At 47.6% G+C, this 21,800-nt stretch overlaps 2 protein-coding genes across 5 annotated transcripts in view; one reads left to right on the top strand and one right to left on the bottom strand.

The window, feature by feature from the left end:
* The window catches only part of DIP2A (disco interacting protein 2 homolog A), a 100,406-nt gene extending 92,609 nt beyond the window's left edge, over positions 1 to 7,797 (top strand). For all 4 annotated transcript variants that reach the window (XM_061458386.1, XM_061458377.1, XM_061458368.1 and 1 more), the window contains 6 exons: positions 458 to 519; positions 2,370 to 2,427; positions 2,879 to 2,953; positions 3,360 to 3,534; positions 4,714 to 4,837; positions 5,812 to 7,797. In XM_061458386.1, the coding sequence (XP_061314370.1) occupies positions 458 to 519; positions 2,370 to 2,427; positions 2,879 to 2,953; positions 3,360 to 3,534; positions 4,714 to 4,837; positions 5,812 to 6,064 (747 nt within the window). In that variant the 3' untranslated portion in view covers positions 6,065 to 7,797. The remainder of the gene's footprint in view (positions 1 to 457; positions 520 to 2,369; positions 2,428 to 2,878; positions 2,954 to 3,359; positions 3,535 to 4,713; positions 4,838 to 5,811) is intronic.
* Positions 7,798 to 13,226: 5,429 nt separating this feature from the next.
* S100B (S100 calcium binding protein B) lies at positions 13,227 to 16,614 on the bottom strand. The gene is made up of 3 exons (XM_061458345.1): positions 16,363 to 16,614; positions 14,998 to 15,150; positions 13,227 to 14,127 (listed from the first exon to the last, which is right to left on the bottom strand). The coding sequence occupies exons 2-3, from the start codon at positions 15,133 to 15,135 to the stop codon at positions 13,987 to 13,989; spliced, it is 279 nt and encodes a 92-aa protein (XP_061314329.1). The 5' UTR covers positions 15,136 to 15,150; positions 16,363 to 16,614; the 3' UTR covers positions 13,227 to 13,986.
* Between the last annotated feature and the right edge of the window lie 5,186 nt (positions 16,615 to 21,800).

The raw sequence follows: 21,800 nt of genomic DNA, 5'->3' as shown, positions 1-21,800 counted from the left end.
AGGCTGTTACTGACAGGAGCCCTGTCAAAATATGGGTTGGTTGGAGTTACGTTTTAGATAAATGTTGTTAAATGTTAGTAAACATTTTCTTATAAGTTAATAAAGCTGTTACAAAGCCGAACAGTTGAGCTTTGGGACAGGGATTAAGGCCCTCATAGGTTTATGCTTACATGCTTTGCACTTGCTGTTTCTACAGGAAGTGCTTACCAAATTAAGACTTAACAGTATAAATATGTACTTCACTTGGTGCATTCATTTACTGATTCCATCAAACATCAAAGCTTTATGGCAGTCCCTCTAGTAAGGGGGGCTATTTTACTACACTACTGATAGATTAGGGCAGCACTTTAAGTGTCAGTAAAAAAGGAAGAGGAATTTGTGAATTTATGTGGCTGTGAGAACGAGAACAGGATTTTTCTGGCTTCTCCTGAATTTGTTTCTTCCTTCTTATTCTTAGGGAACAGCAGGACCAGACCCAACAACAGTCTACGTAGATATGAGAGCACTTCGACATGACAGGTACCGATTATGTTAAAGCATTAACTATTTAATGCTCCTCCTGTAGAGCAGAAAGTTCAGCCTCATTGCCTTGGTTTGCTGAAATGCTCTCAGCAGCAGCTAATCTCTCATCACCATATACAAGGAACCTCATTCTAGAGGATGACAGCTCTGTGCTGGAATTGGTCCAGCATCTACTCCTCCATCACTTGTTCTGCTGTTCCTCTCTAGAATCTCTCTTAACTTGCTGCCTGTTCATCAGTCCCATATAACCTAGACCCATTAGCTGTTTCTTACCTGGTCATATGCTTAGCAAAAGGTGACTTTGCCAGCTGGGTGGTTAGTCACAGAAACACAGTAACATCTGGAGTAGGCAGAATCTCTGATACCCCTCAAGCAACCTCCTGCTCAGAGCAGGACCAGCTTCAAGACTTTATGAGGTTACTGAGGTCCAGAAGCAGTTCAGTACAGAACATCTCCAAGAATAGAGATGCTCCTTCTGTGTGTGTGTGTGTGTGTGTGTGTGTGTGTGTTATGAGACTGACACCCCACTCGGGGGAAGTCTTCCTTGGTGGCACTTCCTATTCTGCATATTATGTCACTGGCCTCTTCTCCTTATAGTGAGCAAGTCCAAGAAGTCTGGCTCCATGTTCTCTCTAATGGTCCTTTAGGTAGTGGTAAAAGTAAATTAGAATCTCCCTTAGTTGTTTGGTTTGATTTGTGGGTTGGTGTTTTTTTGACTCTTCCCTTCAGACAAAAGCAACTCAATCCCCTCAGCCTTCCCAGACCCAATAAATTGATGTCAGGCCTGTATTACAGCATATCAAAACACACACACGCACATGTGTACGCACATGTCACCTGGAAACTTGCCATGGATACATCATTCTATCAGTTGTAATTCTGTAGTCATAATTTTCATATTAACTCGTCTCTCAGTTAACACAAGTGCTGGCAGCACCAAGGTTAGGGTAAGACTGTAAGTTTAGCAGGGTGCATGCACATATGTATTTGTTTCTGTACTTAGGAAGCACAATATCAAGACTTGTGTCTTGATAAATTAAATAAAGCATTTGCTTTATTTTCTTTTAAATTGATAATGTTAAATTAGGGGCTTTTGTTAACTGGGAGCTTTTGTGACTAACTCATCTCTAATTTTTGCAAGCTTAAATCTTAGCTTTTCGAAGACAAGCTCTTCACCACGTTTAGCATGACCCTGCTTGGCATCTGAACAGATCAATGTAAACTACAGTCATTTTCTCCTTCTTGAATGTATCACTATGACTTGCATGGTATATATTCCTTTTCACACCAAGTTCAGCTGTAGCCTCAAAGTTGCCACTGTGTTAGCTCAAGCCTATAGGTGTAGGAATAGTCTAATATGACATGATGTATAGGAGCTGCCTCTCTTGTATGCCTCTCCTACTGCACTCAATTCTTGTTCCTTCTGCAAATGTGCTGTCTTCGTAAGTTATGCTGCTGATGTGCTGCATGGTGTCACTTAATTCTGTTTAGGCTGCTTGCTCTTCACTTACTGTAATTCCTACTGCCTCTCTGCCATGGGTCAGTGTGGCAAGCAGAGGTGCCACAAAGTCCAACAAAGAAGGTGAATGTAAAATGCTGGTGGAACTGCAACCTTCAAGCTCTGTTGGAAACAGTTACTCAGCTCTTTCTGCTTCATTAAAGAAACGTGGTCTGTGGGAATGCTAACAGAGAAATCTTGAAGACAGCTAGAACTCTTTTAAGTTACTGCATTGTGAATAACTGAGCAAATTTTGGTTTGGTCAGTGCAGCTAAGGATAGGATAATACTTGAACACATCTATTTAAGTTCCTAAATCCTTGTACAAATGTATTCTCTTATTTTTTCAGGGTGCGTTTGGTAGAGAGAGGTTCTCCACACAGTCTGCCACTTATGGAGTCTGGGAAGGTGAGACTTTGGAGCATCCTTCCTCCTCATGACCAGTACCTGGATAGTGAGCTGCTTCAGCTGGACCTCAGTACAAAATCTGTGCAACAAGCTTCATTAATCACAGTATGTCTAGGAGAGTCATTAGAGAGAGTGCAAAATGAACAGCTATTAAAATGAAGCCAGGTGCAGGAAGTGAAGCAATAGGATATGTTGCTAAAACTGAAAATATCGGAGGCCTTCATGTGGAAGACATTTTTCAGGTGTGAAACAAACTTCAAGTCTAAAGCTGCAAAATAGTTCTTGGACTTGAAAAAATTGAGCAACTTGGTAGGAGGATATGATTGATAGCTATGGTACAGAGAAGAGCAGAAAGAGAAGACTGCACAGATTTTTGACTTCTGTGGCTCTGCATTAACTTTTCTTTTGATGAATTCAAGTTCTGTTAACTTCCATTTGCTTCTTATTCCAGATTCTTCCAGGGGTCAAGGTCATCATAGCACACACGGAAACCAAGGGACCTCTGGGAGACTCGCATTTAGGAGAGGTAAAGCTTTGATGCTGCTGTACTTGTAGTGATTTAATATATAGATAAATCATATCAGATGAATGCCTACCTCTTAATCACCTTAATGTGGCAAGTGAATGAACTCTGCAGAGAGCTGGAACAGTTTACATGCTTGTATGTACGTCTGCGTGGTTTCCTCCCTCCCCTGCCAAACTATGCATATATATGTATATAAAACTTTTTTAGTCCTTTTTCCTGGTCATTTTCTGTGAGGCAGAAGTTAATGACTTATTTTAATAAAACTACTCCTGGCATTTTAGGAGAAACAAAATTGTCAGTGGAACAGATCTTGTAAATCTAGAAATGCTGCTGCCTGGGTCTGGCAAAATAACCAGTGTTTCTACAGGAATTTGGTTTGTTGCTTGTTTCGGTTTTTATCTCCTAGATATGGGTGAGTAGCCCACACAATGCTACTGGTTACTACACAGTGTATGGAGAAGAGGCACTGCACGCTGATCACTTTACTGCTCGCTTGAGTTTTGGAGACACTCAGACCATATGGGCTCGGACTGGGTACCTTGGCTTTCTGCGCAGAACAGAACTTACTGATGCTAGCGGAGGTGAGAGAAACCAAATGTGCTTGTAGAGGCGTGTTCTGGAAACTACTTGGGGTAGCTGAGCTAGCAAAGAGAAAGCTGTCCTGCAAGTTTATCCTGACTTCCACCAGATCCTGTGCTGGATGTAACAGGAATCGTTCATTACTCGCTACCCGTCAGAGCTGGTAGAGCATGATAAAACACTCGACCAAGGGGTTCTGAGCTTTCCTCCCCTCTCATTTTCTAGGGTAACGACTTAACCTGCAGGGCACAGCTCTACACAGGATGCTTTGGTGGAATTGTGTTTCTGCCACTGTTCAAAGTGAAAGGGCTCCCTGTTCTTGAGAAAGCTGGTAGTTGAGAAATTGGAATCTGTGAGCAGGCATTCACAAAGGAAGAGAGGTGAGAAGGCAGCATATTACTATAGCAAGGTTTTGTGCCTTGGAGCTTTCTGAAAACTCATACAGAGATGTTTATCCCTGTGGAACAATCCCAGTTGTCCTTGAGTTTGTCAGCATTTGAGAGACTATATATGGTGAAATATCACAGCCAAGTATGCAGGAAACACAAGTCTGCTTTTTGTCTCAAGTTACATGCTTGGACAGAATTATAAAACAGGTGCCAGAAAACCCAAAGTTGAACTGAGCAGAGTTACTGGATGGACATGGCAATGAGGAGAGCATGGCCTTAGGAGAGCTTTGCTTATTTAACCTAGCAAAGCTAAGTCTGAGGAGATAGGCTGTTCTCACTGAATTAACTATGGGGAACTTCAGAAGCTGACTGTTGCTGGTATGAGAACAGTGGGTGTAAACTGGTTTCGAAAAGAAAAATAAAAGTTACCTCTGGAATTTGGAAAGTGTTCTTGTCGATTAGAGGAGAGAAGTTCTTTGGGAAGAAGAGTGGGACAAAAAGATGCTTTAACAGTGTATCTTGAATGGATTTATGACTTGAGATTACATGAGAAAAGGGACAGAATTAGATTACCCAGAAATTCTTTTTAGCCTGAATTCACTTGCTTGGAGTCAATAGGCAGAAGTCCTACGTGACCTCTTAATTCTCTTCTCTCCAAATGGTAGAGCTTGATGTGTATTACAGACTCTTTCTTCTAGGAAGCACCTTAGAACATCAGGAATAAGTACATACAAATGACCGTGTTTGTTCTGTAGATCTGATGGTGTTTCTAATGTCTGTGCTATGTTGCAGAGAGGCACGATGCCCTCTATGTGGTAGGCTCTTTGGATGAAACACTGGAGCTCAGAGGAATGAGGTACCATCCCATTGATATAGAGACCTCTGTAATAAGAGCACATAAAAGCATTGCAGAATGGTAAGAGCCTCAGTATTACTTTTCTGTATTCTTTTATTTTAAAGCAGCAGAAACTAAGCTTCATGGAACAGAGCTTAGACTGAGAGCTTGCTGTAGAGTGCTCATGAAAAGTTTGCATAGAAACTACTGCAGTGAGAGTAACTGAAATATTATGTCCCTCTTGACCCTGCCTCCAATGCTAAAAACAAAATAAAACCCACACCTTTATGAGAGTTTGATCTTCATAGTCTGAAAGACAGGAATGGCAGGATGGGAACAGGGCAGGACAGCCTTGACTTCCCTGACTGTCAGAATGTACATGTTTGGATGTGGTAAACACATCTTCAGGATTTCAGCCTGGACAAGAGAAGGCTCCTTAAGGGGAGACCTTAGAGCAGCTCCCAGTGCCTAAAGGAGCTACAAGAAACCTGGAGAGGGGCTTTGGACAAGGGCCTTTAGGGACAGGACAAGGGGAATGGCTTTAACCTGCCAGAGGGGAGACTGAGATGAGTTCTTAGGCAGAAGCTCTTTACTGAGGGTGCTGAGGTGCTGGCACAGGGTGCCCAGAGAAGCTGTGGCTGCCCCATCCCTGGCAGTGTTCAAGGCCAGGTTGGACACAGGGGCTTGGAGCACCCTGCTCTAGTGGAAGGTGTCCCTGCCCATGGCAGGGGGTTGGACCTGGATGGGCTTTAAGGTCCCTTCAAGCAAGTGCAAAGGACTTTTAAATACACGACTGTGGACATGTAAGAGAAAAGGACCTACTTATATTTTGTACATGGACAATTAAAACAAACAGTGGGAGAATATTCCAAGAACTTACAGTTTTCATACTTCCTGATTTATTAATATTTTCACATTAATATTCTATCACGTGTTCTCATTTCTTATATTGTTCAAGTACTTACAAAATGTCTTTCCAGTGAGTCCCTCTCTGATAACTAGCTTCATTTGAGTGTAGTTTTTTCTCACCACTTCTATCTGTATCATGCCAACAGTGCTGTGTTTACATGGACCAACTTGCTTGTGGTGGTTGTGGAGTTGGAAGGCTCAGAACAAGAAGCGTTGGACCTGGTTGCTCTGGTAACAAACGTGGTTCTGGAAGAGCATTATCTTATAGTAGGTGTTGTAGTCATCGTGGACCCCGGTGTTATTCCTATCAATTCCCGTGGTGAGAAACAACGGATGCACTTGAGAGACGGGTTTTTAGCTGACCAGTTGGATCCTATTTATGTTGCCTACAACATGTGAAAAGAGAAAAATCACACCAAGGCTAACGCACCAAAATAAAGGGACTTTCCACATAGTAACATTGGAACCCATTTTCTGTGGTTTTAAAAGCTGTTGAAAGGGAAATGGAGATGCTCCTCTTCACAGACGTTCATCTCTCAGATTGCATTTGCTTTCATAAATCCATTGTAACAGTTGCAGCTGACTTAGGATGGAGAGTTTACTGAATTCCTGAAGGAAGCTTGTGAGAACTGTGATGGACCAGTGGTTTTTCTACACCAATTCTGAATGTCAGAATTGATGCACTGCATAAAAGGACATAAAGCAGGGTGGGGAGAAAACACCAGCTGTGAGGACAACTCCTGGAAACAGTACTGAGTCGTGAGTACCCATTTGGAGTTCACCCTCCATGTGATTGTTTGCAATATATTGGCAGTATCTGGGTTCAGGCGTCACTTTCAAGACTGCACACATCTCTGCCATATTCTCTACTGTAATGAAAGGAATTTTGCACATATTTGCAATTTTAAAAATGCAGCCTTTTTATTTGAAATCACTGAGTCGCCCCCATTCAGAAGAAATTCAGTCCAATCCCAGATTCAATATAACAGCAATTATGCTGCTGTTCAGCTTTTTTTGTACCAAGCGAAAACAAATACTGCAGCTGTAAAAACGTTACTTATTGTGCCATGCTGGACTCTGTAATGCTATAAACTTTGTAATAAAATATAAATTAATATCCACTTTTAACCACTCGATGCAGGAGCCTTCACTGCTCTTACTGTTGTAACTTCAAGTTGCTTGTTTTCATAGCATTAGCTGTGTTCTGCCCTGCATAAAAACAAGTATTTGAAAACTCATTCCAAAGCCAACAATCTCTGAATGTTTCATAGAAATGTTTATGAAGCATGGTCTTATATGTTTTCCCTGAATATCCTATGTTAAAATTTATTATAGTGCTTTTACTGGGGTTTTTTCCCCACCATGGAAACTATACTCAGTGTTAGTTAGCTTGATCTGCTGTGGTACAAAATGCCTTGGTTTTCAGACTGTCTTGTTCAAGCTGCAGTATCCAGTTGGTTGGCTCACACTCAGCTGATGAGAGTTATGAAGTTTCTGCCTGATCTAATATTGCAGCGCACCTAATTCAGAAAGAGAATGTGAAGTGATTCAAATACTTCATGTATTTGAAGGTAAGACAAGACTAACAAATAATTATTTTTATAGAGTTGTTGAAGAGCTACATAATTTCTTTTATATATATATACATATATATATATATATAATGCATGAGTTTGGCAGAAGAGCCAGGTTATTCTGCAAGGCAGTTCTGCCTGGATCAGTGCCTAAGGAAGATGGATGTCACTCTCCCAGTATGAGGGTATCAAATTGACTCTTTGTCAAATGTAAACTGTAAAATCTTCAACAAAAAGCTTCCATCTACAGTAGTCCTTTGCCCTTGTGGTGTCTGGCTGTGGTGTATCATACAGCTGCATACTCTGACTGTAATTATGTACAGAACTTGAGTAACTTATTAAATAACAGCAACCTCTAACAGTGGGCTGTGGGACACTGCTTGTGACAGAACAGCTGGTGAAAGGAAAGAACTACCTAACCCCATTTTAATAGTGTGGTTTTTTAGCACATAAAGCATTGTGAGATTTTTGTATTGAGCTATAGCTGGCAGTGAGACGAGTTGCCTTGTAAACTAAACCTAACGCAGAAAGCACATTAAACAGTTCAAAACAGTCTGGCTTGCTGAGTGCCGAAGTGCTGTTAGATCAAAACCGCAGCTCCTCCGTAGTGCAGTTTTCACCAGTGTTTTGGAGAGGTTTAATGCCTGAAGAGCCTTTTTGCTGCAGAATTTCATTGCAATTAAAGCAATTGCACATCCTCAAAGCCTAGATGTTCCCGAGTTTACTCTGTTCTCAGTATATATCGCCATGCGCTGGGGCACGGCACTGCCCTGTGGGGGGGTCCTCCCCTCAACTGGCAACTGCCACACACCGAAGGGGGGGGAAACATCCCTCCCCTCAGCAAGGCCGCACTTACTTCACACAGCAAAGCCAGCGCTGAGCCGGGCAGCACAAAGGGAAGACGGCACCAGAGGAGCCGGCAGGGACACGACTCCGCCTCGCCTCCGCTGTCACCCACCTCCGGAGGGACAGGAGGCGCACCACAAAATGACGGCCGCTCCACCCCGCTTCCTGCCGTCACCACCGTGCGCCGCCGCTTCCGTATGGGGCCGGACCGGTGGTTCCGGGCTTGGGCTCTCGCGGAGCGGCCCCACGGGTGGGAGCAGTGCGGGGAGGCGTTCGCGCAGGCGAGCGCGCTGGCCAAGCACCGCCGTGTGCACAGCGAGGAGAAGCCGTACCGCTGCCCGCGGTGCGCCACAGCGTTCGCCCTCCCCTCGGGACTGGTTCTCCACAAGCGCACGCACTGCTGCGCGCTCTGCGGCAAGGCGTTCATCGCCTCATCGCACCTCGCCCTGCACCTCCGCTCCCGGAGTCGGGCGAGAGGAGCTCCGTGCGCTCCGCCTGCGGGAAGGCTTTCAAGCGGCGCGGGAAGAGCCACGAGGCGCGGGAGCCTCAGCGCTGCTGGCTCTGCGGCAGAGCCTTTGCGGGGCCGCGTACCTGCGGCTCCACATGAGGGCGCACAGCGGGGAGCGGCCGTACCACTGCTCGCTTTGCGACCGCGCGTCTGCCGGGGTTTCTGCCTTTGAAAGACGCTGTGAAAAGCGGCAGCAGGATGAGGTGAGGCCTGGTAGAGCCAGGTCCGTAGCCACCAAGGCAAAAGCACCGGGTGGTAATGAAGAGCAGGAGCAGAAACAGCAGCAGCAAGGTGACGGTGCTGAGCAGGCTCACCAGGCTGACCCGAAGCAGCAGCAGGAGGTGGAAAGGGTGTAAAAGTCACTGAAACAAGAACTGTTCTTGGTCCTCCACAACGTGGCTCACAGGAAGTAGCGTCTGGTTTAGTTCTTACCGAAAGAGAAGGATGTGCTGCACGAGACCGTGTTTCCAAATGTGATGTGAGGTTCAGCATCTGTGGGGCGCAGCACATGCATAGGAATCTGCTGAGGCTCCCTGCAGTCACTGTGCTGTGCAGAGCCCTCTGTGGTTACCCCCTGCTCACAGGCCCCAGTGGTTTTGTTTGGTGTCAGCAGCATTTTCTGACACAGACTTCCAGGGGTTCCTGACCAAAGCACCTGCTTTAACTCAGATTGAATGGGGAATGCTGCTTTGCGTGCAGAAATAAATAAAAGTTGTAATCTATTAAATGAAGGCAAAGGTTTTGGAAGAGGCAAGGGAAGTGGCACAGAAAACAGATTTGTACCAACAGTGGGGTTAGGAAACAAACGTGAATTTGTCTTGCAGAACGTGTTTTGTTTTTAAAAGCACTGTACATGGTGAGAAGATGGCATCTTTGAGCCTTTTCAGGTTTCTCACTCTTAATTACAACAAGGCATTGTACTCTAGCATAAAGATAATGCTGTCTGTGAAGTGCTTTTAGAGCATTCTAGGTTTTACTGCCAGAGTAACTTCACTCACCTTTCTCAAAACTAATGAAGAAAGGTGCCAAAAATCTGTCATTCATCTTAGATTGAACAAGTTTGACATTTGAAATGTCAGCGTGTAACAAAGGTGCAAGAATTTGTTTATTTACTTATTTATACCTGATCTTTCAGGAACGTAAAATGTAGCAACAAGGGAATTCTGAGCCTTTCACTGTCACCATGCTGAAGGAATGAGGCAAGATGCCACAAAAGGGTTGCTGTCCAAGCATCACGCTTCAGATATACTCTGGGGTGTGAGATTGGACTCCATCGAGTGCTAAGTGACTTTGCAGACATTATTAGAACTGCTGTTACTGCAGCCAGTGTTCTTGTGAGCCAGCACTTTGTACTGACATTTATAAGCTCCGTACAGCATCAACACTACTATGAGGCTGCTTTACGCCTTTATGTATTGCTTGTTGTTACCTTGGAAGCAGCAGGAAAAAAGGAAGCAGTGAGTTCATTTGAAGTGCACATTCCTAATTTTCTGTTCCATCTCCCCAGTTCTCTGTATCAAGTCCCTGATTATTTTAATGCTGTTTCCCTGCCACTGTGTGAAAACATGTTGTATGCGCTTTAAGGATCTGTTTGAGAGGCTTCTGGTTTTGGTTTCTAGAGCATATTTAAAACTCCATTTTAAGGCCAGAAACTGAATTTTCTGAACACTTGCACGTACAAAGTATTGCCAGAAACCATGTCACTAGGTGACAGAACTAGGTTACATCTAAGAACTGATTTACAGCTAACACAACTGCATTAGATAATGCTCTTAACCTTTTGCACTTCAAGATTTACTTGATGCTGGGTATACTAAGGTTTAACTCTTTTTGTTGAACTGGTGTTTCTATTCAGCTGGTGAATATGCTCTAGATATTTCCATGGTCAGGTATTTCAGATGAGATGTTTCTAAGGCAGTTTCTTTTCATGACAAATTCTAATGTAAAGTTTTGTTGTAGTCTTTAAATCCTGTTTGGTGACCAGTTGTGTTGTTTAGGAGGGACTAGGCACACTGGGGCTCATTTCCAATTCGGTTATGCCAGTGCCATATATAAGCAGAGTTCTATCTTTTTATTTCAATACATGTTATTAAAATAATATACACCACTGTCTTTTCCTTCAGTCCCTTTTTAATCCTGTTCTCACCTAAACATAAAAGTTTTCTTATGAAAATGAAAAATACTTGCTAATTTTCTAGTGTTCCTTAAAATATGCTTGCACAGTAGTGATTTGTCTTTACTTCTGGCATTTTTCTCTGCCAAACCCAGGTAACAGTGCCGTGGTGGTTCTGTCTGTACTTGGAATGTGGCGTGCCCACATGCAGAATCAAGATTTCAGTGACAAGCAAATATAAAAGTGGCCTTTTAAAGATCAGGTTTATAGTTTATCAAGGTGTATAGTTTTTAAAGATCGGGTTTATATCAGGTTGCTGCTGAATCGTTTTGGAGGTGGTTTGGTTTGGTTAAAAAACTTCCCATTTTGCTCTTCTACTTCCTTGCTCTGTCAGCTGCCTTCCCCTTGCAGTCCACACTGTTGGGGGTGCAGATGATTTCGGACTTTGCACCATAAAATCCAGTGTTGAGAGTACTTCACAATGGAAAACCTGCAAATGCGCTCTAATGCCCCGAATGTTGCAGTACAGTGCAGTACATCCTTCTGATTTAATATCTGTTGGGGGAACAACTTCAGTCTGTGGATCATTCACTGCCACTTCCTTAGGAAGCACGTTTTTCAGTGTAACATACAGAGGGAGCAGGAAGGTGCTTCCATGTCACTGCAGTGCTGGGATGCAGGAGCACGTCTCGGTGCCACAACAGCGTGGAGCTCTCAAGGTGTGGGAAATGTGAAGTGCTTTGTTTGTGCCATTGTTTTACTCCATCCAGCAAGGCTGGGAATGTTCCTTCCTGGGGTCTGTAAAAATCCACCGTTACTTTGCAGATGATTTGTGGAAAAGGCATGTTTTGTACTGGAGATCCGTTATCTGTCTCACTGTCATTCCATGAATGATTCATCCTGGATGCGCTTCTGTTGACAGGTAACAGGATGAAGAACGCTTTTCAGGTGTGCTCACAGCAATGATCAGCACTCCCAGTACAGTCAGGACGCAGTGTGGGTTTTTGGGGGGTCTGAACAGCTGACTACCACCATGTGGGTATGACAAGAGCTGCATGAGGTGTTTTCCTGGGATTCTGTCTGTGGTGGGAAGTTTCTGTGGGCTTTTGTCCTGTCTTTGTCCAGTCCTTGTCAGGGCAGGTGTTCCTCCCACACCTGACAAGAGGCACAAGTTCTGGGTGTTTAGATTGAATATTAGGAGCAATTCCTTTCCCAGAGGGTGGTCAGGCATTTTAACTGTCCCTGGAAGTGTTCCCAACTCTGTAGACAAGGGCCTTAGGGACATGGTTTTGTGGTGGCCTTGGCAGTGCTGGGGTACAGGTTGGACTTGATGATCTTAAAGGTGTTTTCCAACCTGGTCGATTCTGTGATTCTCCTGTGCCAGGTAAAGACTCTGTGAGTTCCCAGAAGTGGGGGTACCAGAAACATGCATACCTGTGCTGTGTCATTCCCTGCTCCTACTTGTCATTGCTCACAAGGGAAGGACAGCCTGCTCCGTGTCTCCCTGGCTCTGCAGGCTTCAAGCCATGCTGCTGCACAGTTGTGCAGAGCTGCTGAAAAGGCTCAGTCTTGGGGAAGGATTCCTCACCATGGGAGCACTGCTGGTGAGGTGAGACAGAAGGCAAGTGGGACTTGGAGACCTTACAGGCAGCCTCACCAGCAGAACCTTGTGTAGAAGCATCTGACCCCTCTGCTGAACTCAGGTTCAGGCTTAAGAGAGGGTCCCATGAACCCTGCCTAACCGTGGGGACACTGGGACAGGCAGCCTCCCCATTCATTGTCCTCCCATACTGCTTCAGGTCTGTGGAAATGTTGGAAACAGCTGATCAAGATGAGGATGTTAAAAATGTGGTGGAAGTAACTCGGATGCTAAACAAGTTCTCAGCAAATGGACACTTCCCTGGGATGGCATAGCTGGGTTTTAATTGCAGATGCAGTACAAGATGTTGTCTTTCTTGTGTGCATATCTGCCCAAGTGTCTACTTTCACAGCTTGGGGGAGGCAGATGAGAATAGCAAGATGGTCCCTGTGCAAAGACATGTCACTTTGTGCATGAAATCATAATGAAATGTGTAATGAGGTAGAAAAAACATCTCTGGGCATCTTTGTTGGGGATTTGTCACTATAGATGCTGCTAGCCACGAATGCCTAACTCAGAGCTATTGCTAAACTGCACAGCAAGTGCACTGGACAAGGCTTCAGGGGAATTGTCTTAAGTTTAGTTTTGGCCTTGCAAAGGTTTACCAGTGCAAGCCCCTGCATGACCTTTGTCAGCAGTGTACACATCCTGAACAGCAGCAGCCCCGTGGAGGTGCATTGTGCTCTTTTGGCCTTGCACGTACATCTGCCAGTCTGGACAGCCACAGTGATGCCAGGGAAGAGTTGAAGGGTCCATGCCCAACAAGCAACCCAGGGGCATGAGCTGCAGCAGTGCTTGAGGCTGCATACTCCAGCCTGCTCCTGTGACAGTGCAGGCAACTGAGGAGCTGCATGGGACAAAATGACACGCTTTTCACCAGCGACCAAACCAACAATTTATTCTCACAATTTCGACACACTGGAGGCTCTGGTCTGTGTTAAAGCGCTGTGGTCATATTGGGTAGATCCCCTCATGCCTTCTGACTGAGCCCGGAGACCTTACCAAGGCACTTCCAAGACCAGCGGCTGTCCCTAAGGCAGGAGCCTCGTACACTTTCGCTTTCAGACTGCAGGCTGCTAAAAGCAGGAGGATTCATTGGCAAGAGAAGAGCCTGGGCTGTTAGGTAGTTATGCTTTGCCTTTCAAGCCAAGGGTGTCTCAATTTACCAAGAAGTGTGTGGGCTCTGCTGAGCCCCATGACAGGGATGGGCTGTGCTGTTTGTGTTAGTACCATGCACAGGGCAGTCAGAGCCCATGGGAATCAACAGGAGCCTTTCTGCTCAGGCCAGAACGAGGCTTCTGTAACCAGCCCCTCTGCATCACCTCCTGCTTCAGCCCTGAATTCCCCTTTTCCCTTTGCAAGCAAGCTTGGATCACAGCATCATCCAGCCCCATGCACATCCCTGGCATACAACAGCATGGAAGGAGCTGGAGACAAGGCATTCTCACACCACATCCAGCCAGGTGGGCACTCTCCTGAACTATGTAGGGGGTTCTTGTTCACAGAGCCATAGAACTTAATAAGCTGCTTAAGTCTAGCACAAGCTTGACTCCAAGGAGCCCCAGTCATTTTCCCAGCGGAACGATGCTGCTCTGCTCCTCTGCGGCATGAGCGGGAGGCGCTCGCCTGTCTCCCACCAGTTCATTCATGCTCAAAGAACTCGTGGCAAGCAGCAGTGACCATCGCAATGAAGGCTACAAACTCCTGGAAGTCGCATTCTGCATCCCCATCACTGTCCAGTGCTTCCATGACTTTGTCCACAGTCTCCTGGTCTTTGATCTCCTGAAGGGATAGAAAGAGGCAGCCAAAGCTGGGGGGATCAGAGCAAGGCCCAGAATGTGCCATGTCCCAGTTTCTCAAATGCTCTCATGGCTGCATCTCTGCTCAGAAACACCCCTAATAGCTGATGGTTCCCCACCTGTGCTGGGTACCACCCTGTGCTGCACCATCATCTGGAGCAGGAATCACAGCCACAGCTTCCACTGGGAAAGGACATCTTGAGCCCCTCAGGGCTGTCCGCCCTTCCCAGGGAAGGAAATTTCACAGAACAATAGAATCCCAGACTGGTTTGTGTTGGGAGGGGCCTTAACACTCATCCAGTTCCAACCCCTGCCACAGACAGGGACACCTTCCACTAGAGCAGGTTGCTCCAAGCCCCTGTGTCCAACCTGGCCTTGAACACTGCCAGGGATGGGGCAGCCACAGCTTCTCTGGGCACCCTGTGCCAGCGCCTCAGCACCCTCACAGGGAAGAGCTTCTGCCTAAGAGCTCATCTCAGTCTCCCCTGTTCTGGCAGGTTAAAGCCATTCCCCTTGTCCTGTCCCTACAGGCCCTTGTTCAAAGCCCCTCTCCAGGTTTCCTGCAGCCCCTTTAGGCACTGGAGCTGCTCTGAGGTCTCCCCTTGAGGAGCCTTCTCTTGTCCAGGCTGAACCAGCCCAGCTCTCTCAGCCTGATTTCCCTATTATCCAACCCAAACCGGAGCCCCCAGTGCAGGCTGTTGCCCTTGTTCTGCCACTTACTGCTCCTGTGGAGAGGAACAAAGTGTTCAGTGCACTGCTGCACCAGCTTCCCCTTCCCCTGCACTTGTTTTCCATGGGAGATGGGGTTAGCAGAGCCTGGGAGCTGCTCAGTTGAATGGGGTGCAATACTTACACCAAGGAAATGGCTCAACTCATTGTTAATGAGCTCCTTCAGTTCTGACTTCTTCAGCTTGTGTTTGTCTCCCTCCTTCCCCGAGTACTGGTGGAAGGCATCGATGATGGCGATCATGGCCTTCTCCAGCTCAGACATGGTGGCAGTGTGGCTCTGGGGTCAGAGGGAGCAATGAGTCCGTTAGCCTGGGACAGCCCCAGAAATGTCCTTCCCATTGCAAGTGTGACTGCCCCAGGGCTTCCCCCATGCATGGGCAGCACTGGACCCCAAACTCAAACCATGCTGTGGAAAAGCTCCACTGGCAGCACTCACTTCAGGGAGGAAGATCCTGAGAAACCTTGTTTCTGCCTCCAGGAGGGATGGGGAGCCACAACAGGAGTGCCCAGTATAGGACACCAGGAATAGACCTATTCCCTGGGACTGGTGTGAGTTTGACACCTTGGGTGTCTGCATGGTCAGAGTGAAGGAGAGCAAACGACGAGAGGCTGCAAAGCCCTGGTGCCTTCCAGCAAGATGCTCCTGCATTTTCTTTATGTGCAGACCTGCACATAAATTTCTTTATATAGCAGATGGCATGTGTCACTTCATGTCTTCTTTGGCTCCTGCTGTTTAACCCATTGCTTTGTTCTCCTTGCCTGGGAGAGGGGCAGGCAGGGGTTTCGTGTCTGCACATGGAGCTTCAGAAAGGCTCTGCTGTCCCCTCTGTCACAGGCATGTTCACCTCTGCCTCTCATGCCTGCAGAGCAGTCAGGGGAACCCAGCCAGGAGCTGGTTTTGATGAGTGCCAGCAGGTCAAACTAAGCACATCTCCTCTAACCCCCCTCCTCCCTTGATGTGGAGACTCTTGGGAATGTTAACCATTGGGATTGCAGCGTTTCCTGCAGGTTTCACAAACAGACTCTCATCTAAAAGGGAGAGATACAAAACCAGCTTCCCAAAAGCTGTAGAATGCACTGATGCTGGGAGGGGAGCAAGTCTTAGTCTGGCAGTCAGCTAATTCATACCCCACGGATAAAAATCTCCTGCCCTGCAGCCCGGCTCCCATTTCACCTTGACAAGGCTGGATGCTGAAAGCACTGTCATCCTGTGGCATGTGTCCCAAGCTGACACCTTCTCTGCGTCACAGGCAGTGCCCAATCATTCAGACAGTCCCCAGTCAGGTAGGAAATATTCCTAAAGCCCTTCAGGCATGCATCCTAACAGCCCTTTGCATGCTCATGCCCTGCTGCTTCCTCTCGGCAAGGCTGAGGAGGGTTTCAGCTCCTTGCTGCAGTGGCAGAGCTGCAGTGGTGCCCCCACACCACCCCTCCCGTGGCAGCAAGACCCCCAGATCCCGGTGCCCCGGCCCCCCGCAGCCCCTCTCACCTCCTTGCTGGCGCCGGGGCCGTGACACAGCAATGCAGCACGTCCAGGGGACTCGCTGCCTTCTTATTGCCTGCAGTGCCGATGGCAGCGGAGGGCGGGGGCATCCGGAGCCAGCCCGGCACAAGGATGCACACAGGGATGCATTGACTCGCTGCCAGCCCACGGCTGCCAGTGTGGGAGCTGCTCAGGAGAAAGCCACCGTTGTGAGGAGCCAAAATAACTGGGCAGTCAGCGGGAGAGCAGCTTGTGCTGCTGTTCCCGCCACAGTGAAGGCAGTGAACTGAGAGCCACGGCTGTGCTGGGGGCACCAGCACCTTTCCCGCAGTGCCCCACAGCCAGGGACAGGAGCATGCAAAGGATGGAGCACCCTGTCCCTGTGGATAGGGTCCCAGGGCTGTGGTGTCCTCTGGGACAGAGGTTTTCCTTTGCTTGTGATGGCAACATCCATCAGGGCAGCTTGTGCCTGGAGCCTCTTGTAGCTTTGCTGTGCAGCTCTGAGATGGGTCTGACTGTGTCTTCTCTGCCACCCGGCATTTGGGTTCGGTGGGATGCTTTGGGGGGGAATTGTGATTGTACTAGGCTGCAAGGAGTTGAAGGACAGAGCTGGCAGCAGCCACACCTCCTCCCTGATGTGGGGAAAGTGCCAGGTTCTGGGGTGTGCCTGGCCATGCCCTCACAAAAAGCCACATCAAGTGGGTTTGGGTTATGGGGCTGTCACCTGGCCAGTGGCTGAGACACATGCTGGGGCATGGAGGGAACCAGGAACCTCCTCCTTGCATGCACCATGTTGTCCATGTCACAGCCACAAATGTGGGGTTGCTGAGAAGTCCTCTGCCAGTCCAGGCAGCCACCGCAGGCATTAAATGCCCTTGTATTGAAACCCAAGAGCTGTGAGTGTCCATTTCCACCACAGACTCCCCTGCAGGCTGGTGCACAGACTGGATGGCAGGTTCACACACCATGCAGAGGAGACCCTCAGTGCCATGGGTTAGTGGTGGCCTTGGCAGTGGTGGGGAATGGTTGGACCAGATGAGCTTAAAGAGCTTTTCCAGCCTGTTTGATTCCATGATGCTCTGTGGGAGCCAGTGGGCAGCCCAGCAGGGAGTTGGGATCTGGAGGGGAGCAGGAGACAAGCAGCAAGAGCAGCAGAAAGAGCCTTTCAGCCAGGCTGCTCCTGGTGGCACAGTACAATGGAGTGGTTGATAAACACAGAGAACTCGCTGAGGAAAGCAGGTTTTCACTGTGTTTCATTGCCTCGCCAAGCTGTTTCCCAAGCTGAGCCACAGCTGAACTGTTTGCTGTTACTGATGTGGTGTGTTTCCATTTAAGCCTTTCTCACTGCAGTGCGGGATCAGTAACTGTTTTTGCAGGTTGAATGAGATGATCCTGCCCCTCTGCTCTGCTCTCGTGAGACCTCACCTGGAGTATTGTGTGCAGTTCTGGTGTCCTCAACATAGAAAGGACATGGAACTGTTGGAACAAGTCCAGAGAAGGGCCATGAGGATGATCAGGGGACTGGAGCACCTCCCGTATGAAGATAGGCTAAAAGAGTTGGGGCTGTTCAGCCTGGAGAAGAGAAGGCTGCGTGGAGACCTCATAGCAGCCTTCCAGTATCTGAAGGGGGCCTATAAGGGATGCTGGGGAGGGACTCTTCATTAGGGATTGTAGTGACAGGACATGGGGTAATGGGTCCAAACTTAAACAGGGGAAGTTTAGATTGGATATAAGGAAGAAGTTCTTTACTGTAAGGGTGGTGAGGCACTGGAATGGGTTGCCCAAGGAAGTTGTGAATGCTCCATCCCTGGTGAAGTTCAAGGCCAGGTTGGACAGAGCCTTGGGTGAGATGATTTAGTGTGAGGTGTCCCTGCCCATGGCAGGGGGGTTGGAACTTGATGATCTTAAGGTCCTTTCCAACCATAACGATTCTATGATTCTGTGATTCTATGTCTGTGATGAATTTCAGACTCAGGGTGACTTGGAACAGGTCACCACTATTACCAAGAAGACAGGTTAGACTCATAGAATCAGTCAGGCTGGAAAAGACCTTTAAGATCCTCAAGTCCAACCTTTACCTCAGGACTGCTAAGTCCACCACTAACCCATGTCCACGTACCAATGTGCAAGAGAGCTGTCCACATTGATCGTTTCCTTACATTGGCTCTTGGAAGCTTTTGTAACAGCTTTAAACACTGGTTTGGGGAAAGCCAACCCAAACTGTTCTATGACTCTATGAAACAGTATTTCTCTCTGATGATAGCAGTTTGATTTGCAGATCTCTTCTCTCAGTTATTAGCCATGGAATGCATTCAAACACACCATTTCTGCTCAGAGACAAGGTCCTGGCTCAGCCTTGTTAAACCATTTCCTGATTTCATTCTTGAAACTGACCTTTTCCCACAAGGGAACAGAAAATTTAGCGTTTGGCAGATCAAAGCCTGAACAGTCTTGAAATTCTCTTTCCTTCTTATTCTTCCTGTCCATTGCACCCCAATTCTGACTTGTATATTTTACACGGAATGATCTGGAATGAGCTGCTGCACTGGCTGATAGGGTGGGAAGGAGCAGCAGGATCTGGTGTGAACACCAGAAACCTTGGTCCTTTCCTGCCTCTGGTAATGACCAGCTCTGGGCAACTTCCCTGACCTTTCTCCAGGCTCACATCCTAGCAAACACTGATCTCTTGGCCTGGATTGTTCCAGATCTAGCCTGTGAAAGTCCAGGAAGTCTGGGCACAGGTGTGGGGCTAAGAGATGGTTTTGCTTTTAGTGCTTCCCAGACAGCTGCTTCTATTATTCATAAGTGTTCAAGGCCAGGTTGGACACAGGGGCTTGGAGCACCCTGCTCTAGTGGAAGGTGTCCCTGCCCGTGGCAGGGGTTGGAACTGGATGAGCTTTAAGGTCCCTTCCAACCCAAACCAGGCTGGGATTCTATGATTCTGTTTTAGAATTCATGGTCCTGATCTTTGACTAGGACAGTGTAACCCTGGGGCTCCTTACCTCAGGGTTACTGCTTCCTTGCCAGAGCTTTGGGACGATGTGTTTAAAGAAACAGAGGGTTTTAGAGTCCAAGGCTGAGCAAAACACTCCAGCTCTCTGCCTGCCTTCCTCTCCCCAGTAAAACACAATGTGGGCTCTTCATGGCAGGCTCAGGGAGAAAAGCCACTTATTTCTTTGTCTTTCTGGTGTGTGTGGCACCAGGCTCTGCCAGACCACGAGACAAAGGCTGGCAGTCATTGAACTGGGAGAAAAGCAGAGGAATTTGGGTGGGAGGGGGGAAAAGTGCTTGTGCCTCCACAGGGCTGTGCTTGCAGTCCCAGCACACAGAGCAGCCTTGCAGAGAGCAGGTTCCCCGGCTCTGTGCCATGGGCACTGTGTCTGTTTCTGAACCCCCAAACACATCAGCCAGACAGGAGCTATGGGCTTCATCGAATGAAGCACAGAAGCAGAAACACCAGCACACATGTACGGGGCTGGAGTACCTGGAGAAGAGAAGCTGTGTGGAGACCTCAGGGCAGCTTCCAGTGTCTGAAGGGGGCCTACAGAGATGGTGGAGAGGGACTCTTCATCAGGGACTGCAGTGACAGGACAAGGGGTGATGGATTCAAACTGAAACAGGGGAAGTTCAGGTTGGATGTAAGGAAGAAGCTCTTCCCTGTGAGGATGCTGAGGCACTGGCACAGGGTGCCCAGAGAAGCTGTGGCTGCCCCATCCCTGGCAGTGTTCAAGCCCAGGTTGGACACAGGGGCTTGGAGCAACCTGCTCTAGTGGGTTTCTATTCCCAGATTCTCTCTGGGAATTGGGCTGGCGCTTGTTGCAGGTATTGGAGGGAGATGATAGGCCCAATTTAGTGCCCTGCCCCAGAGGGACCCATTGAGCCCTGCATAACCTCTGCCTCCACATGAAGATGAGGAGGGATGAGGCAGGCTCCATTGGATGAACAGTGGGTCTTTTTTGCCCCCCACTGAACACACTCACAAGGTTAAAATGGTGCCTCCTTCTTGGGAACCACAGGCAAACGCACCTTCACATCCACCTTCATCTCCTAAATCCTGGGCTCTGGCTCATTGCCATTTCCCCCACTGTCTTCCCAGTACAACCGTGCACTAGGGCTGCAGAGGAGAAGCTCTGAGCCTCACTGCTGGTCCCCCGGGTGCTGTCACCTTGACAGGTTTTCTAACCCCTTAAGGAAACACTGAGTAGTGTACCACTGCCACAAATCCTCTGGAGCTGGAAACACAGGGATGCTCTTACCTTGTCTGAAACATGGCCTTGAGCTAAAGTCAGTTCCTGCCTGAATTCAGCTGAAACAACAAGAGACTACTCTGGAGTTCATTAAAAAGAGATAGGAATATGTTCTCCCTCAAACCTGTGCTGAGAGAAGGCATTGCAGCATCAATCCAAGTGCCTCTAGCACCGCAGGCTTGCTGCTGGAGCAGGGTGCTGGAGGCTCACACCTTTTGCTGCATTTCCCAAGTTACCTTGACAGGGCCAGAGGAAACCATGGGAGTTTGTTTTATAGATGCTTTAGACCATGTTTTGTAACATCCCCTTGGTCAGATCCCTTTTAACACAAACCACGGCTTTGAAGTACCTTTGCAATGTTGATTCTAGGAGCATAACAACTCAGTTGTGAGCTGAGCCTTGTGCGCTGGACTGCAATGAAAAGAGAGAAGTTGTGGTGATGGCTTTTAGTAGCTGGCAGCATCTCTTTCACAGGAGAACACCTTCAGCTTCTAATGTTTCCAGCAAGAAGAGAGCCCACAGACAACAGCAACAGTTTTACTCTGTCAGCTGTGGACTAGTCTGAAAGTAATGCCTGGGCAACAGGAGCTTGGTAGGTATTAGAAGTTTAATGAGTAAACTGGCATTTCTAAGGCAGGCAGGTTTATAGGAACAGAGAAATAAACCCAAGTGTTTCATCTTCCGTCACTCACTGCCTTTAGACAAGCATTACATAAATTACCTGGAGATTTTGGCATCCACAAGGATTTGGAGCAACTTCCATGAAGCTCATCTCAGGGAGATCCATTATCACCGTTTTTTTCCCCTTAAAGCAAAAGTAATCAGCAGGCTACTAAGCCCCACATACAACACCCATGTCTGAACTTCTAGAGTTCCCTTTTTCCATTTAAACAGTGATGGGAAGCAACACAGCCCTCCCTAGCGAGGACTGGTGGTATAAGGCACAAGTCAAAGCTGTTATGCTCATGCCATAAGGATAACAGCTCCCCCCAGGAGGGCTCCAGCACCCTTAGGTGTTCTGCCAAACCCAGGGCTGAGCCTGTGTGTGACCTAAGCCTAGTTTATAAAATTAATACCAAATTAATTCTAGAATTCCAAACTAAAATTGCTGTATCCTCTCCAAATAACCCCTGAGGTTATGCAGGACTTGAGTGCAAAACTGCCTGCCAGCAGAACTCCTAGCGTGTGAATACAAGT

Source organism: Pezoporus flaviventris, unplaced genomic scaffold (assembly GCF_033815535.1).
Source record: "Pezoporus flaviventris isolate CSIRO_AGI_PZ_B2104156 unplaced genomic scaffold, CSIRO_AGI_Pfla_v1 ptg000001l, whole genome shotgun sequence".
NCBI classification, from domain to species: domain Eukaryota; kingdom Metazoa; phylum Chordata; class Aves; order Psittaciformes; family Psittacidae; genus Pezoporus; species Pezoporus flaviventris.
This window is presented reverse-complemented; position numbering and strand designations above follow the sequence as displayed.

Excerpts from the sequence above, each read along its gene's own strand:
- S100B (XM_061458345.1), bottom strand. The coding sequence starts at position 15,135 with ATGTCTGAGCTGGAGAAGGCCATGATCGCCATCATCGATGCCTTCCAC. Across the intron at positions 14,128-14,997 it reads AGTTGAGCCATTTCCTTGGT|GAGATCAAAGACCAGGAGAC; the intron begins GTAAGTATTGCA and ends CTATCCCTTCAG.